The 18,465-nt window shown below is 47.3% G+C and overlaps 1 protein-coding gene across 4 annotated transcripts in view; it reads right to left on the reverse strand.

Moving 5' to 3' along the window:
* Positions 1 to 18,465, reverse strand: part of cacna1c (calcium channel, voltage-dependent, L type, alpha 1C subunit) — a 1,225,933-nt gene that overhangs the window by 730,886 nt on the left and 476,582 nt on the right. For all 4 annotated transcript variants that reach the window (XM_038780480.1, XM_038780479.1, XM_038780478.1 and 1 more), the window contains exon 10: positions 5,125 to 5,215. In XM_038780480.1, the coding sequence (XP_038636408.1) occupies positions 5,125 to 5,215 (91 nt within the window). The remainder of the gene's footprint in view (positions 1 to 5,124; positions 5,216 to 18,465) is intronic.

Genomic DNA, 18,465 nt, shown 5'->3' on the forward strand with positions numbered 1-18,465 from the left:
AGAAAGTGGGAAATGTTGTACCTTGGCTCGGGAAGCAAATAAAATAAGGAGAATAAAAAAAGGTACTTTGGCGGCTGACATGGCATTCTTTTTATCAAGGATAGTAGGAGAATTCTACATGAAGAAAATGTTCACTATTAAAACGTCCAACCTCACATGTGAAGCCTCTGTTACGTTAGTCTTTGCAGTGGGCCTGCCCTCTCCGCTCCCCCACCCCCTCCGCACCCCCAGCCCGGGCACCATGATCCAAGATCAAAAGCCCCCCGGTGCAGACCCTGTTCAGAGGATCGGTGTGAGTGCACTGAAGGCAGAAAACCAGGAGTGTGACTTTTGCATAAACTGAGGAGAACCAGATCTTTCCTCACAGTGGGGATCATCACTCTCCTGCTGTGTTTCGTGACCCGCTGACAGTGTCAAAACAGGCCCATCTTCCTGGACTGATGTTACACAGGCCTTTGGAGGGGGAACAGTGTGGTCAAGGAGGGGGTGGTGCTAAGGAGTACAGGGGAAATGGGAAGGGAGAAGGAAATTGAAGGATGGTGGGGAATATTGCACTGATGAACACAACTACATCCTGGAGAACCTTGAGACGATGAAGGCCTCACTGGTTGGACCCTTGACACAGCCTGTCCTCCATCCTTCGGCACCTTCTCAGACTCCAGCCCCCCCTGGTCCCCTTCCTTTTCCTCCTCAGACAAGTCCGGATATCCCTCTGTTTCCTCATCCTCCTCATCCAGCATGTCACCCTGCTGCTGTGCCAGATTGTGGAGGGCACATCAGACCATCACAAAGTGGGTACCCTCTGAGTTGTTTACTGTCGGGCACCGCCAGAGCGGTCAAGGCATCGGAACCACATTTTCAGCAGCCCGATGCACCGCTCAAAGCCAGCATGAGTGGCAACCTGGGCCTCATTGTATCGGGTCTCCACCTCAGTCTCAAATGGGATTGGCCCAGGTCTACGGTGATATAGTCTGATGCCCAGACACACAGCGCATCTGTAACCTCCTAGATACAGTTGTGGGTGGCAGTTAGGGATATGCCACACAGGTCCCTAGCTCAAGCCCTGGAATAACCCCACGGCCTTGAAGTTTAGGGCTGTGGTGATCCTCATGGCCACCAGGAGTTAGTATCCTCCTCGTCCACAGGGTGCAAGGAAGTAGCACAGGTGCCACACTATCTCTCTACAGAGATGGAATCTTCTGCAGCATATGGTGTCCATTAACTCATGGAACGAACACTGTCTGTACACATCGGGCCATCACTGGCCTCCCCTTCTGACTCCCTGCTCAACCTGATGGGCGGCCGAGTCTTCAGGGTATGTGGCCGTCCCCTGCACATGGGCTGCCGCCTCCAGCCTACACTGTTGCTGCTGCTTTCTTCGGCCCACTTCGACTGACACAAGCACAGCTAGGGAAGCCTCCATGGGGTCCACACCAACAAAGGTAGTTTCATCTGGGAGGAATTCGAGAAGGTGAGAAACTGACAATTCTATCCTGTGACCCTCAAATCCCCAACCCTTCTCCACCCTTACAATTGCCAACCCTTGCTCTGCACACTAACCTCCAGCCAGATTAGGACCCCCAGACCAGATCTGCCAGCAACATCAGAGAGGCTACACTCAGCTGCCTTCCAATCATCCAGGCACTTACTCTTTGGCCACGAGAGGATCCTGATTGGTGACAGCAACCGGCGATTCTCCGGCCCGGATGGGCCGAGCGGCCTGACGTTCGTGACCGGTTCACGACGGCGGCAACCACACCTGGTCACTGCCGTCGTGAACATGGGCGCCAAATGCTCGTTTGAAGCTTGTGGGGGGCGGAGAGGAGAGTGAGCACCACGGCCGTGCTCGGGAGGGGACTGGCCCGCGATCGGTGCCCACCGATCGTCGGCCGGCGTCTCAAAGCGATGCACTCTTTCCCCTCCGCCGCCCCGCAAGATCAAGCCGTCACGTCTTGCGGGGCAGCAGAGGGGAAGACGGCAACCGCGCATGCGCAGGTTTGTGCCGTCAGCCGTCGTGACGGCCAACCTGCGCATGCGCGGCTGACGTCACTTAGGCACCACCATCGCGTCATTCTCGGTGTGCAGCCTTGACGCCCGGCGGCCGAGAGTTACGGAGCGCCGCCCCTAGCCCCCTGGGTGGGGGTGAATAAGGTGAGACGAGCAGCCTCCAAGGCCGTCGTGAAACTCGGCCGAGTTCACGTCGGCCTTCCCGATTTATCGCGGGAGCGGAGAATTCCGCCCATGCTGTGCAAGCAACAAAGGTTGCTGGACATGCAATGCACTAATCATCCTCTGAGACATGCACCTGTGCATTCTAGCACTTAAGAGTTGAGGAGTCTGATGTGCTCTCAACTAACAAGGCTGTTCCTCATTTGAAATAGCCTTCAGCTGTGAAGTGAGAGACTGCCCACATTCAAAGGGAGTAAAATTGATTTTCAGGAGAGAAGCTTCATCGTGGCTCTGTCCTGGAAGTTTGGTAGGGCAGGCAGGCTGCAGCTGTGGTTGGCCCTTTAATGCGTCTCCAGAATATTTAAAGATGGCTTGAAAGCCTCACAGACGCAAAGCCCCTCACCCCAGACCCGCCCTGACCTGTCCCCGGGGCGACCCCTGACCTGGAGCACTTTAGCCCCCCCACCATGACCAAGCCCTGACCTGAACCGCAACGCTTTAGACACCTCGACCAAGCCGAAACCCTCTGAGGGGTGTATATCCCCCCCCTTCCCTCTGAGCACTGGAGCTGTAGCTCCGGTGCCCTTGAGCTGCATGCCAGAAAATGGAAAAGGCTACTCACCTCCTCACTTCACCTCAGTAGCTATTGCTAGTACTAGGAGTACTAAACAACGCCCGTGTGATTTCCTGCTGGGGAGTCGGGTAATTCCCAGGAGGCATGTGCAGTCAACTTCAATTTTGCTAATGATGGGACAACATGATGGTGCAGTGGTCAGCATTGTTGCCTCATGCCGCCAAGGACTTTGGTTCAATTCCAGGTCTGGGTCACTGCTCATGTGGAGTTTGCACATTTTCCCCATGTCTGCGTGGGTCACGCCCCCACCACCTAAAGATGTGAAGGGTAGTGGATTGGGCATGCTAAATTGTCACTTAATTGGAAAAAAAAGGACTGGGTACTTAAAAAATTGTTTTTTAATTGTTCATGAGATTGAAATGCATGCAAATTAAGGTGAATGATATTCGGCTGTTTTGGGCGAGATCCGGAACTCGCCATCTGGAGCGGACCGAGTGAATTGCAAAATGGTTCATGCTCAGCACAAATTTTGATTTGACCCTTTCCCACTATTTACCCGGCGCAACCCGATCCATGCGGGGTGCAAAGCGGTCGCATGCAAAATCTCTGACTTTGTATGTCGTGAAAGAAGTGAGTCCTGGTCAGATCATTCTTCCAAGAGAGAGAGTCAAAAGAAGCAAAAAATCGTATCAATATACAAGTTAGCAAGGGTTTCGGTGCTCTTGTGTGCCAGACCTTAAAGGCAGTATCTCCTAATGAAGGTGGAAATAAATGCTTTGCATCAATGGAGCAGCAAAAGTATGTTCTGAACTGGATCCAAATTTTTAATGTCTAATGACAGGGTTTGAAGAAAGGTGACTGATTAAAAAAGAATGGAGGAGCACAACAGAGCAGACAGAGATGTGGATTGACAGGAGGTTGAAATTGCCTCCACGTTAAACTAGCCAGGTCAGAATGGAGCCAGAAAGAAATATTATGGATATGAGCAGACCAATAGTAAAACTGAAAATTTGGTACTTCCAAATAACCTAAATGCTTGGGGTCTTTGTAGAAAAACTCCACGAATTCTGGGTGTTTTCTTGTTTCAAATAAAGGAATAAATTAATTGGTCAACTGGAATAATGGAATGCACTGAAATGAGTATCGAAATTTTGGCGAAATATTCAACTTTGTAGAATTTATACGACCAGCTAAAAAAGCTAAAGTTAGAACAATGGGCTAAGTCCTGCTTTATACGTTCCAACAAACGGTCAAAGTTGAGCTTAAATAGATCTCCAAGGGATGGAGTAATTAATATTCCTGAATATTTTAAATACTTAAAAAATCTTGTCTGTAAATATGTATTTGTTGTTTTTTTCTGTTAAGAAAGAAGGGAATCTGTTAAGCGTTGCAAATGCTGTGGCAATTGAGTGCATGCTCTAGATGTGATTAAGAGCCGCTGATACTAATTGGGAAAAAGTTGGGGCACATATATAAGAAGGGGCACATATGGGCAGCATGGTAGCATGGTGGTTAGCATCAATGCTTCACAGCTGCAGGGTCCCAGGTTCGATTCCCGGCTGGGGCACTGTCTGTGCGGAGTCTGCACGTCCTCTCCGTGTGTGCGTGGGTTTCCTCCGGGTGCTCCGGTTTCCTCCCACAGTCCAAAGATGTGCGGGTTAGGTGGATTGGCCAGGCTAAATTTCCCTTAGTGTCCTAAAAAATAATGTTAATGGGGGTTGTTGGGTTACTGGTTTAGGGTGGATACGTGGGCTTGGGTAGGGTGATCATTGCTCGGCACAACATTGAGGGCCGAAGGGCCTGTTCTGTGCTGTACTGTTCTAATTCTAATTCTAAAAAGTGGTTTCCACCTGAGTGGGGGAGCTATGTGGAAGGGAAATGTTGTCAGCATTATGTTATACTGAGTTATGTGAATAAACCTATTTTGGAGACAGACTGGCTCCAGCTTCTTCCTTTGTCAGACAGATATTCACCTCAATAAAATTCATACATTCACTCCCTCCACCAACGACGCATCGTGGTAGCAGTGTGTACCATTCACAAGATGCAATTCGTCTTCCATAGTTGTGGCCTCTACCACCAAGAAGGACAAGAGCAGCAAATGCATAGAAACACCACCTTCTGTAAGTTCCTCCAAGACACATGCCATCCTGCCTTGGAACTATATTATCGTTCCTTCATTGTTGTTGGCTCAAAATCCTGGCTCTCCCTTCCTAACAGCACTGTGGGTGTACCTACACCACATGAAGTGCAGGAAATCAAATGAAAAAAATGAAAGAAGGCAGCTCACTACCACCTTCTCAGGACCATTTAGTGGTGGGAAGTAAATGCTGGCCTAAGCAGCAACACCCAGTTCTGAAAGAATAAAAAAAGAGGCTTACCCAACTCGAGCACAGCAGGTCAAATCTTCTAATTCTGTACCAGCCACATTCTCATGGTTCACAGATTCAGTTTCATTAGTGGGCATGCTCACTACAGAAATCAATAGATGAAAAAGGAATGAAAAAACAAGAAATACAATAAGATTAAAGTACACGTGTTAATTCATCTGAAAACTAATCAAAATCAATACATCCATTGATGTGTAACCAAATGCTGAGCGGCATTTGCATTTAAATTATTGAATGCCCAATTACAGATCATAAAACAGATAATCATCAAAATAATCAGCTGTGTCAAGCAATTTTATTTCATACAAATAAATATTACTTTGAAGTGAAACAATCATTTCACCAATCTTGGCACGCTAAAAATGTAAATGAAGTCAGTTGACAAAGTTACTGGCAGAAATCTAATTGAAGAGTTCAGCAGGCTTATAAATAACATGAGAATTATTGCAAAAAATGATCACACTGGTAACTTAAGATATTTTTAGTGGGTTAACCCCTGTATTAAATCACCAATTGGGGCATGTCATGTGAGTTTGTTAAACAATTGCCCATTATAGCTGTTAACATTATATTTTAGCTTATATTTTTGCTAACATTATTATAAGTATAGTAAACCATCGACCTTCAGACTTTCAAATTTCAATGAAAAACAATGAAAAATAAGTTGGAATTGGGAGTCAAAAAATTCTGGATTCAATTGATTAAACTGCTTGATGATGCAGTCAAACTTGAATATCCTGGCACTGAATGTTTCAGCTAAACTACTTAAATATTGTTAAATTGCTGTTTTAAATCTTTTTGTTTTAGGAAACATTTTATTGAGGCATTTATAATTTTAACATTTTAACATATTTACATTCTTTAAAAAAAAAATAACATGTTATTAGGGTATTTATTATTAGGGTATTTGTAGTTTTTATAATAATGATAACAGCAACATAACAGGGTACATAAAACATTTCCATCCCTATCACATTCTTCACACCCCTAACAATGAAACAATAGCCTAACCCCCCTCCCCCCCTCTAGATTTCTGCCTCTCCTGACATTTTAATTTTCTCCGAGAAAGTAGACGAACGGCTGTCACCTCCGGACGAACCCTAACATTGACCCTCTTAGGGTGAAGTTTATTTTCTTGAGACTGAGAAACCCAGCCATGTCACTAATCCAGGTCACTAATTTCCAGGGCTTCGAGTCCCTCCACATTAACAGAATCCGTCTCCGGACTACCAGGAAGGCAAAGGCCAAAACGTCAGCCTCTCTCGCCCCCTGAACTCCCGGCTCTTCAGACACTCCAAAGATCGCCACCTCTGGACACGTCACCACCCGTGTTTTAAGTACCGTGGACATAGCCTTAACAAAACCCTGCCAAAACCCTCTATGCTTTGGGCATGCCCAAAACATGTGGATATGATTTGCTGGACGTCCCGCGCACCTCGCACATCTGTCCTCTATCCCAAAAAACTTGCTCATCCGGGCCACCGTCATGTGTGCCTAGTGGACTACCTTAAATTGTGCCAGACTAAGCCTGGCACATGATGAGGATGTGTTAACCCTTCTGAAGGCATCCGCCCACAGACCCACCTCTATCTCTCCCCCAAGCTCATCTTCCCACTTGCCCTTTAGTTCCTCTATCTGAGTTTCCTCCGGCTCCATAAGTTCTTCGTAGATATCTGATACTTCCCTTTCTCCCACCCATGTTCTGGAAAAGACCCTGTCCTGTATCCCCCGTGGTGGCAGGAGCGGGAAGGTCTGAACCTGCCTTCTCAGAAAATCCCGTACCTGCAGCTATCTAAACTCAATCCCTGCTGGCAGTTCAAATTTCTCCTCCAAATCCGTCAAGCTAGGGAAGCCCCCATCTATAAACAGATCTCTCATCCTCTCAATTCCCTCTCTCTGCCATCTCCGAAACCCTCCATCCAATCTTCCCGGTACAAACCAATGGCTGCTGTAAATCAGATCGATGCTCCCTCCGCTCTCCTATATCTCCTCCACTGCTCCCAGCATCTCAGAGCTGCCACCACCACTGGACTTGTGGAGTATTGGGCCAGCGAGAATGGCAGAGGTGCTGTTATCAGTGCCCCCAAACTTGTGTTCTTACACGATGCTGCCTCTACTCGCTCCCACATCGACTCCCCCACGACCCACTTCCTAATCATGGCTATATTAGCCACCCAGTAGTAGTTACAGAAGTTCGGCTGCGCCAACCACCCCCCCCCCCCCCCCCCCCCCCCCCCCCCCTGACTGCGCTCCAACAACACTTTCCTCACGCACGTGGTTTTACCCGCCCACACAAAGTCCGAAATAACCTTATTCACCCGTTTAGACATGGCCCTCTGGATAAAGATGGGGAGGCACTGAAAGACAAACGGAAATCTAGGGAGGACCACCATTTCACGGTCTGTACCCTCCCTGCCAGGGACAGTGGGAGCATGTGTCGTCTCCGAAAGACGTCATTCATTTGTTCTACAAGCCGGGACAAGTTTAACCTGTGCAATGTCTCCCACTCCCGTGCCACCTGAATTCCCAGATAACGAAAGTTCCTTCCTACCATTCTAAACGGTAGCTCTCCCAGTCTCCTCTCCTGCCCCCTTGCCTGGATCGCGAACATCTCGCTTTTCCCCACATTTAATTTATAGTCCGAAAACCTGTCAAAATCCCCGAATATCCACATAATCTCCCCAATCCCCTCTAACGGGTCCGAAATGTACAAGAGCAGGTCATCCGCGTAAAGCGAGACCCGATGTTCCACCCTCCCCCCGGACCAGCCCTTTCCAGTTCCTGGAATCTCTTAATGCCATCGCCAATGGCTCTGTGGCCAGAGCAAACAACAGCAGGGAGAGGGGACATCCTTGCCTTGTCCCTCGGTGCAGTTTAAAATAACTCGACATCAGCGATTCGTACGCACACTTGCTACTGGTGCCTGATACAGCAACCGCACCCAATCAATGAAGCCCTGCCCAAACCCGAACCTTCCTAATACCTCCCACAAATAATTCCACTCCACCCAATCAGCATTTCCGCATCCATCGCAACCACCACCTCCATCTCCCCCCCCCCCCCCCCCCCACTGAGGGCATCATGATAACTTTTAAGAGCCTTCAAACATTGGCTGTGAGTTGCCTGCCCTTCACACACCCCATCTGGTCTTCCCCTATCACCCCGGGACACAGTCCTCTATCCTTGTGGCCAAAATCTTAGCCAGCAGTTTGGCGTCCACATTGTTATGGCCCCGGGTTTAGAGAACACCAAAGTGTATCAAGGAGTTCACCTGGCCCACAACTTTTAATAGATTGTGGTATGGGGAGCATATGACCCACAATACAGGTGTGGCACAGCAAAAATGCAAAAGTATTTTTAAAGCAAAACAATGTTTATTCTATGAAATTAAGTTAACCTTTTTAAAACATACATTGAACATCTGAACAACCATTAATTCAAACACAACCCCCAAAGAATACAACACTAAGTAATCCTTAAGCTGTCCTATTAACATCCATAAGGCGTAACAAATATTTTTTAACAGAAGCACATCAGGTTAAAGTCACTACTGAGAGCAGTTTTTAGTTTTAAATCACCAACGAATCGATTTACAGTTTTTAGAGTACAGAGAGAGACTGATATCCCTGCTGGCTGTGACTGCAGCTATCCAGCTCTGAAAACGAAACTAAAACACACTCTGCAGCAAACAACCTAAAACAAAAGTAAAAAGCTGACAGACAGCCCAGCTCCACCCACTCTCCGACATCACTGCAGTAATAAACACCCATTTCATAAAGGTACTTTCACTACAGATATTTATAGACACACCCATTTATAAACACCCATTTCTTAAAAGTACTCTCACATGACAACATTCAATAGGGAGATCGCCTGCTTGACCCTCATTGCTCAGGGTCCTTCATCCACTTCAGAATCAATGAGATCGAGGCCTGCGACACTGTTGGGGCAAGGACTCCCCTCTCCCTTGCCTCATTAAATGTCCTTACCAGCAGTGGACCCAATATCTCTGAGAACGTCTTGTAGAATTACACCGGGTAGCCATCCTGCCCCAGGGCCTTGCTGCATGACCTCCAGCTCCTCCATTATTTCCTCAATTACAATTGGGGCTCCCAGCCCTTCCACGAGTTCTTCCTCCACCCTAGAGAACCTCAGCTGATCCAAGAACTGCCTCATCCCCTCCACCCCAGCCGCGGGTTCCGACACATATAACTTGCTATAAAAGTCCTTAAACACCACATTCACCCCCACTGGGTCCAGGTTCACATTCCCACCACTGTTCTCTACTCTCCCTATCTCCCTGGCCGCCTCCCTATTCCTCAGCTGGTGTGCTAGCATTCTACTGCCCTTTTTCCCATACTCATACACCGCTCCCCTTGCCTTCCTCAGTTGTTCCACTTCCTTCCATGTAGATAACAGCCCAAACTCCATCTGTAGCCTCCCCAACTTCTTCAGTAGCCCTGCATCTGTGGCTTCCGAATATCTCCTATCCATCTGGAGTATCTCCCCAACGAACCGACCCCTTTCTGCTCATTCCACCTTTTCCCAGTGGGCCCGTATCAAAATTAAGTGCTCAGGATAAAAAAGTTGATCCGAGGATATACTTTGTGCACATGAGAGGAAAAAGAAAACTCCTTCACTCTTAGCCGTGCGAACCTCCATGGGTTTACTCCCCCCATCTGCTCCATAAACCCCTTTAATTCCTTCGCTACGGCTGACACCCTCCCTGTCCTAGATTTTGACCGGTCCAATCCTGGACCAATGACTATTGAAATCTCCCCGCATGATCCAATTGTGTGGCTCTAGGTCCGGGATCTTACCTAACACATGCTTCATAAATTCTACAACATCCCAGTTTGGTGCATATACATTCACAAGTACCACCCGCATGTCCTCAAGATTCCCACTCACCATAATGTACCTGCCCACCCCCCCCCCCCCCCCCCCCCACCCCCCCCCCTCCTCCCTGCGTCTGACATAATTCTTCCTTCCTCAAATGCCACCCATTTGTTAATCAGGATCGCGACCCCCCTGGTCTTAAGAGTCCAGCCCTGAATGATACACCTACCCGGTCCACCCCTTCCTCAATCTGGTCTATAACCTTTAGGTGTGTCTCTTGTAACATTGCCACATCGGCCTTCAATCCTCTCAGATGCGCGAACACGCGAGCCCTTTTAACCAGCCCATTTAGCCCTCTGACGTTCCAAGTACTCTGCCTAGTTGGGGGTTACCCGCCCCCCCTCCCCTGCCAATTAGCCATCGTCATTCTTAGGCCAGCCGCCAGCTCGCGTCCCTCGCATCCTCGGGCCCGCCCTCGGGCATCCGCCATCCTTGACCTCCCGTTTGTCCCATAGCAACAGTTCCTCCCCTGTCAGCAGAACAGCTCTCCCCCACACCTCCCACAGCACCCGAAACCCAAACCTGCCATATCAAACTTATCACCTGCCCCCCCCCCCCCCCCCCCCCCCACTCAGGGAGCCCACTGCCACCTCCGGACCACCCCACTGCACCCGACTTAACTCTTCCTGGGTCCTCGAGCCCCCTCCTCACCGCACCTCTCACCCTGTCCCCTGGCAAGGGCAATGTGGCATTCAGGAACCTTGGCACAGCCAGCCTAACACCGTGGCAGTGCATCTGCCAGACTGGTAGTGCCACCGGGATACCCTGGCAGTGCCAGGCTGGCACTATCAGGGTGCCTGGATGTCTGTGCCAAGGTGTCAGTTCCAAGATGCCCAGGTTCCAGCAGGAGTGCCAGGATGCCACCCGGCCCAGAGTCCAACCATCTGGAGCGTATTTAATGGTTTGGGAGACCACCTCCCCAGGTGCCGTGATGCCCGGTCCATGTTTGGGGAAACCAGTGCCAAATGGCATCCTGGCAAGTTCACCCAGGCGCGGCTGTTAGGTTCTGGGCGGATCTAGGAGAATCAAGCGCAAATGAGCTTAATGGTTTATTTAAGTATGCATATCTGGATCTTGCCCAGCGATGGTAAGATCCAGATCGTGAACCTCACGAGGTTCTATTGAATCTCACGAGATGCCTTGAGCATCGAGAATCATGTGAGAGGACTTTCGGACATTCAGTGGTCTCATCACGTAACCAGGTCGGGCGCAACCAGGCTGGTAAATTGCGCCCAACGTTTCACGCCCAGCGTTTTCTGTTCTATTGCACCAAAACAATAGCTTGCTGTATGTACATTGTTGTTTAGGAGCCAAAGGGAATACAACTGTTACGGAATGTGGTGAGGAGGAAATTGGTGGTAGAAGTTTCAGGTTTGGAAGATGCTGTCGAAGTAGCTTTGATTAATTCCTGCAGTTCCTCTTGTAAATAGTGTACATTGCTGCCATTGTGCTATGTGGTGGAGGGACTGATGGATGGGGTGCCAACAGCACAGTGGGGGTGGCACAATAGCACAGTGGGTGACACGGTAGCACAGTGGTTAGCAGAGTTGCTTCACAGCATCAGTGACCCGGATTCGATTTCCGGCTTGGGTCACTGTCTGTGCGGAGTCTGCACGTTCTCCCCATGTCTGCGTGCGTTTCCTCCGGGTGCTCCGGTTTCCTCCCACAAGTTCCAATAGACATGTTAGGTGCATTGGACATTCTGAATTCTCCCTCAGTGTACGTGAACAGGCACCAGAGTGTGGCGACTAGGGGATTTTCACTGCAACTTCATTGCAGTGTTAACGTAAGCCTACCTGTGACAACAATAAAGGTTATTATTATTATTAACTCCCCAGGGGCTCACCCTAGTCAAACAACAGTGCAGTAGCTCAGGCTTTTTTTTACTCTGGTTAATTTCACTTCTAGCTCCTGAAAGTTTTCTGCAAATCAAGATTCTTTTCAAAACATGATTACTGCAGTCAAACACTCTCAAATCCTTAAATTGCCAAATATTTAAAATCCAATACATCTAAAATCCTGCATTTGTCACAGCAGGTTAGATAGATTGACCATTCTAAATTGTCCCTCAGCATCCAAAGGTTAGGTGTGTTATGGAGTTACAGGGATAGGGCAGCGGAGCGGGCCTCGATAAGGTGCTCGTTCAGAGGGTCGGTGTCAACTCGAAGTGCCGAATGGCATCCTTCTGTAGGAATTCTATGATTCAATGAAACTGTACACAGTATTTAGGTATGGTCTTACCAATGCCCTATACAGTTGTAGTAAAACTACCCTACTTTTGTACTCCAACCCCTTATTAAAGGCCAACATTCTATTTGACGTTCGATTTACCTGCTGCACCGACATGCTAAACATTGTGATTCGTGTACAAGAACACTCAGATCCCTCTGAACTGCAGGATTCTGTGGTCTTTCTCCATTCAAATAATATGCGTTTCCTTTGTTCCAAACAAAGCAGAAAACTACACATTTTCATACATTATACTCCACCTACCAAATGTTTGTGTATCAGGGAAGAAGACAGTACCCTTGGCATACAGGCTTCCAACTTCGTACAGGGCTAGAGGCCAGGTCCCACTTGTTGCCTTCTGTGATATAACCGTTGTAATGATGTACACAGGATGTATAGTTTTATTTTTAATTATTTTTATTCAGAATTTTATTGAAACAAAATTTTTACATAACCATTAACAACATTTAACAAAACAAAGTGAACGTTAACATTATATAAAACAAAAGAATATGCAGGAAGTGAACATTCTCCCCCCCTCCCCCGGATTGCTGCTGCTGACATCTTAATGCTCTCCTAGAAAGTCGAAGAACGGCTGCCACCTCTGAGAGAACCCCATCATGGACCCTCTCAAGGAAAAAACTTTATTTTCTCAAGACTGAGAAACCCAGCCATGTCACCAACCCAGGTCTCCACACAAAGGGGGCTTCGAACCTCTCCACATTAAAAGGATCCGTCTCTGGTCTACCAGGGAGGCAAAGGCCAAAACCTCGGCCTCTTTCGCTTCCTGAACTCCCGGATCATCTGACATACCAATGATCGCTATCTCTGGACTCGGCACCACCCGCGTGTTTAGGATCTTGGACATTGCCTTAGCGAATCCCTGCCAGAATCCTTTGAGAGCCGGATATGCCCAAAACATATGGACATAGTTCGCTGGGCTTCCCGCACACCTCACACATCTATCCTCAACCCCAAAGAACTTGCTCATTCTCGCTGCCATCATCTGTGCCTGATGGACCACCTTAAACTGAATTAAGCTAAGCCTGGCACATGATGAGGAGGAATTAACCCTGCTTAGGGCCTCAGCCCACAAGCCCGCATCCAGCTCCTCCCCTAGCTCCTCCTCCCACTTGCCCTTGAGTTTCACGCTGGGGCTTCCTCCATCTCCTGTAGTTCTTGGTAGATGTCCGACACCTTCCCCTCCCCTGCCCAGGTGCCAGAGACCACCCTATCCTGTATCCTACGCGGGGGTAGCAACGGAAATGTCACCACCTATTATTTTAGAAAGGCGCGGACCTGAAGGCATTTCCAGGGTGCAGAGTAAATTTCTCCTCCACCGCTTTCAAGCTGGGAAAAGTCCCGTCAATGAACAGGCCCCCCCATCCTTTTAAGACCTGCCCGATGCCAGCTTTGAAACCCTCCGTATATCTTGCCCGGAACAAATCTGTGATTGTTGCGTATCGGGGTCAAAACTGAGGCTCCTTCCACCTCCCTGTGCCTTCTCCACTGACCCAAGATCCTTAGTGCCGCCGCCACCACCGGACATCGGCGAGAACGGCAGAGGTGCCCCTAGGCTGGTGCCTTTGAATAACGCCGCCTCTAACCGTTCCCACGTCGACCCCTCCCCCAATACCCATTTCCCAACCCTGGCTATATTAGCCGCCCAGTAGTATAGAGGATATATAGTTGTTTAAGGATGAAGCTGATTGATTCACAAGCAAGTGGAAAAGATAAATACTGAACTATAATACAGACGATGGCTACTAAATGAATTCAGTAAATTCTTCTGGAGTTACTCTCAGCGCGACTATCTTCTTGTATGACTTATCACCAAATGGCGAGTGTCTCGAGTCATGTGATAGATCTCTAACGCCACCTGCTGGTCGGAGGTCCTACCGATAATTATGTGCACTGATAACTGTACACATTGATGTGCACATGTATATGGGGCGGCACGGTAGCACAGTGGTTAGCACTGTTGCTTCACAGCACCAGGGTCCCGTGTTATTGGCCAGGATATAGAGAACCCCAGTGTATCGTGGAGTTCACCTGACCCACAACTTTTAATAGATTGTGATATGGCGAGCACACGGCACACGGTACAGCAGAAATGGGAAAGTAATTTTTAAAGCGAAACAATGTTTATTCTGTGAACTCAAGTTAACCTTTTTAAAACATACAGTGAACATCTTAGGAACCATCAATTCAAATACAACCCCCAAAGAATACAACACTAAGTAATCCTTTAAGCTTCCCAAACAACATCCAGAAGACAGAAGAAACACCATTCAACAGAAGCACATTAGGTTTACATTAACGACTGAGAACATTTATAATTCTGAATTCACCAAATTATCAAGATATAGTCTTTTCATGACAGAGAGAACAGCAGTACACCTGCTTGGTCTGGCTTCAGCTCCAACACTGAAACGAAACTAAAACACACCCTGCAGCAAACAGCCTAAAACAAAAGTAAACAGCTGACAGACAACCCAGCTCCACCCACTTTCTGACATCACTGCAGTAGTAAACATCCATTTCTTAAAGGTACTCTCACATGACACCTCCCCTCAAGAAAAGAAAATAAACCATCAACTTCAAGATTGTTTCATTTTTCACCTTTTCACTATCCTTTAAGAAATGCACACAGTAAATATATTTTCTTGTTTAAAAAAAAAACACACACTTGAACAAGAAGATCTCTGCACGATCTGTCCATTTCACTACCCCTCGGTGTTTCTCATTAAAGTCAGATAATTTAGTTCAATCTGATCACAGAATCCCTTACAATCCTCCAACACAGGAGCATTGGTTATCACAGCTTTCAGGCCGTCAAATGCCTGTTAAAAGTCCGCTGTCCACTGAAATTTTCGACATTGCTTCAGCAAGTCCATCAGTGGAGCAACCACGCTACAAAACGTTTGCACAAATGTTCAATCAAATCCACTCATACCAAGAAATCACATGATTTCCCTTCGTCTTGAGGGTATTCGGAAACTCCTCAAGGAAAGTGACTTGGACTTTTCCAAATTCACTTTTGTCTAGGTTTATCACCAAATCCGCCTCCTGAAGTCGATCGAATAACTCAATCAGATGTTTTAAATGTTCTTTCCATGTCTGGCTGAAAATTACCAGATCGTCGATGTATACAGCACAATTGGGCAATCCTGAAACGACTTTGTTAGTCAACCGCTGAAATGTGGCTGGGGTGTTTTTCATGCCAACTGGAATAACTTTGAATTTGTATATACCATCTGGAGTCACAAAAGCTGAAGTCTCCTTCGCCCTTTCGGATAAAGGTACCTGACAGTAACCTTTAAGTAAATCTAGTTTGGAAATAAAAGCTGATTGTCCCACTTTCCCAATGCAATCCTCCAAATGTAGGATAGGAGTCCGTTCTTGTAACTGTATTAACCTTTCTATAGTCCACACACAACCGTTGGGTACCATCTGGCTTAGGTACGATCACTATGGGTGAGCTCCATTGGCTGCAACCCACTTCAAAAATTATGCCATTTTTAAGCATTCTCTCAATCTCTTTGTTAACCTGTGCCAATTTTACAGGGTTAAGTCTTTATGGATGTTGTTTGATTAGAACAGCCTTTCCCACATCTACATCATGTATAGCCATTTTAGTACTTCCCAATTTATCTCCACAAATATGCCCATGTGATATCAATAGCTCTTTCAGGTCAGTCCGTTTTTACTCTGGAAGGTAACTCAACAATTTATCCCAATTTTTAAGAACATCTTAATTTTCCAATTTAATTTGAGGTATGTCAAATTCACAGCCATCTGGATTTGGTTTGTCACTTTGAGTTAGAATCATTAAAACCTCCTCCTTTGTCTCTCCTTCCCTTTCAAACTACAGTTTAAGCATACTCACATGACACACTCGGTGAGTTTTCCTTCTATCTCACTTAATTTCCTTTCAATCTGAAAAGGTCCACAAAACCTTTCTTTTAAAGGTTCACCTACCACTGGTAACAACATTACAACTTTATCTCCACTGGCAAAACTACGAACTTTGGATTTCTTGTCCGCTACCCGTTTCATCATATTTTATGCAACTTTTAAATGTTGTCTGTCCAATTCACCTGCTCTATTTAATCATTCCCTAAAATTTGACACATAATCCAATAATGTAATGTCTGATTTCTCCCTCACCAATTTTTCCTTAATCAATTTAAGGGGTCCTCTTCCCTCATGACCAAGAACTAGTTCAAAAGGACTGAATTTGGCTGACTCATTAGATGCATCCCTAATTGCAAATAGTACGAATGGAATTCCTTTATCCCAATCCTCTGGATAATCTTGACAATAAGCCCTCAACATTGTCTTTAATGTCTGATGCCACCTTTCTAAAGCTCCCTGCGATCTGGATGGTACTCAGTTGATTTAAATTGTTTTACTCCTTAGCTATCCATAACTTCTTTGACTAACCTTGAGCTAAAATTTGATCCTTGATCCGATTTCTGTGGGTATTTCTGTGGGTAGTCCATATCTAGTAAAGAATTTAAGTAACTCCTCCACAATCTTTTTAGCTGTAATATTACGTACCGGAATTGCCTCTGGAAACCTAGTAGACACATCCATTATAGTCAAAAGATACTAATTCCCACTTTTTGTTTTAGGAAGCGGACCTACGCAATCAATTAGGCTGCGGTGCAGGTATCCTCTGGTTGGTGTGAGCTCCCTGATCCCTTACTTCCGCTGCAATGGGGCAGCGCTTCTGAGGAATGCCAATGGTCTCCTGATTGAGCTTGGCCCTTGATGATACAGCTGGAGTATCAGGGTGCCTAGAAGGGCAGCCTGGGTGGGCTCTCAGATAATCAGAGGCCTCCTGAGTATTTAAAAGACACTAGCAGCACTCAGGAGTGTGAGCAGCCAGCCGCCTGTAAGTCGCGTCAAAGGGGTGCGTTAAAAGACAGATTGCAGCAATGGCGGTCTGAGCTACGCAACCCCAATAAATAGTGGACACCCTAAGTCCATGGACTTGGCACCACCTGCTACTGCTCCCCACCTGGACAGTCATCCCCAGCAAGTGTAAATATACAGTGTTATTTAGTATCCTGCTCCTGCTCTGCAGCCATGGCACCAAGTCCACATTTGTAAAGACTTCTAGTAATTCACGCCCACGAGACTACTGAATGAGTGGAGTGCAGCATTATGGAAGGCGGAACATACAGCGTCCAACCCGCTAATCACATTTAAGTGCATGCGCAAGCAGGCACAAACTTCATTATTGCCAGCAGTGAGGAACCAAAGCATGGCGCCTGGATCTACGCTGGGTGTGGACCTCGATTTTGCCAGATTCTCTACCCAATCGTAGTTTGCGTTTGCTGCGTCATGAGGCAGAGAATTTCACCCCTCAAGTTCGAAGCTCATCCAAAATTATTCTGAGAATGTTTACAGAATCAGGATACCTGGTGAGCAAGAATTGGTTCTGGACAATTCAATCTCATTTTAAAACCTTTTAAATTTTCAAGACCACTTTTCATTATTCATCCTAAACTCTCAAAAGCTGCATTCGAACTTGGATCAAATCCTTTTCACCTATCACCCATGTGCTTGCTGACCTATATTATCTCATAATCTGATGAATTTAAAAATTCTCAGGCAGGATTCTCCGTCGGCTGACACCGGAATCGGGAAACGTGATTGGGCAAAGAATTGATTGTGACTCCGAAATCGTGGCGGGCACCGCTTTCATGCCAAACCTCAATTCTCCAAATGACCGGCCGCTCTACACAAACCAAAAGGGGTTCCAGTCGATGAACGTGCAGCTGGTGTGTGACCATCAGATGCGCATTATGCACATCTGCGCCCGATACCCCGATGATTCCCGACCTCTTTGATGTGCCCCTCCAGCTGGGGGAAGGCTCCTGGGCGACAAAGATTATCCGCTTCGGTCGTGGCTATCCAGAGGCCACAGACTGAAGCGGAGACCCTCTACAACGACGCCCATGCAGTGCCTAGGGGCGAGATTGAGCAGTGCTTCGGCATCCTGAAGATGCGGTTTGGGTGCCTGGAATGCTCTGGAGGGGTCCTTCAGGGGCCGCTCGGAGGATGCCCCACATCATGGCGGCCTGCTGCGTCCTCCAAAACATTGCATAGCAGAGGAGCAACGTGCTGGAGGAGGATGAATGCCAGGTCTCGTCCTGTGAGGAGGATGCGGGGGAAGGGGAGGATGGACAGGAC

Source organism: Scyliorhinus canicula, chromosome 20 (genome assembly GCF_902713615.1).
Source record: "Scyliorhinus canicula chromosome 20, sScyCan1.1, whole genome shotgun sequence".
NCBI lineage: Eukaryota > Metazoa > Chordata > Chondrichthyes > Carcharhiniformes > Scyliorhinidae > Scyliorhinus > Scyliorhinus canicula.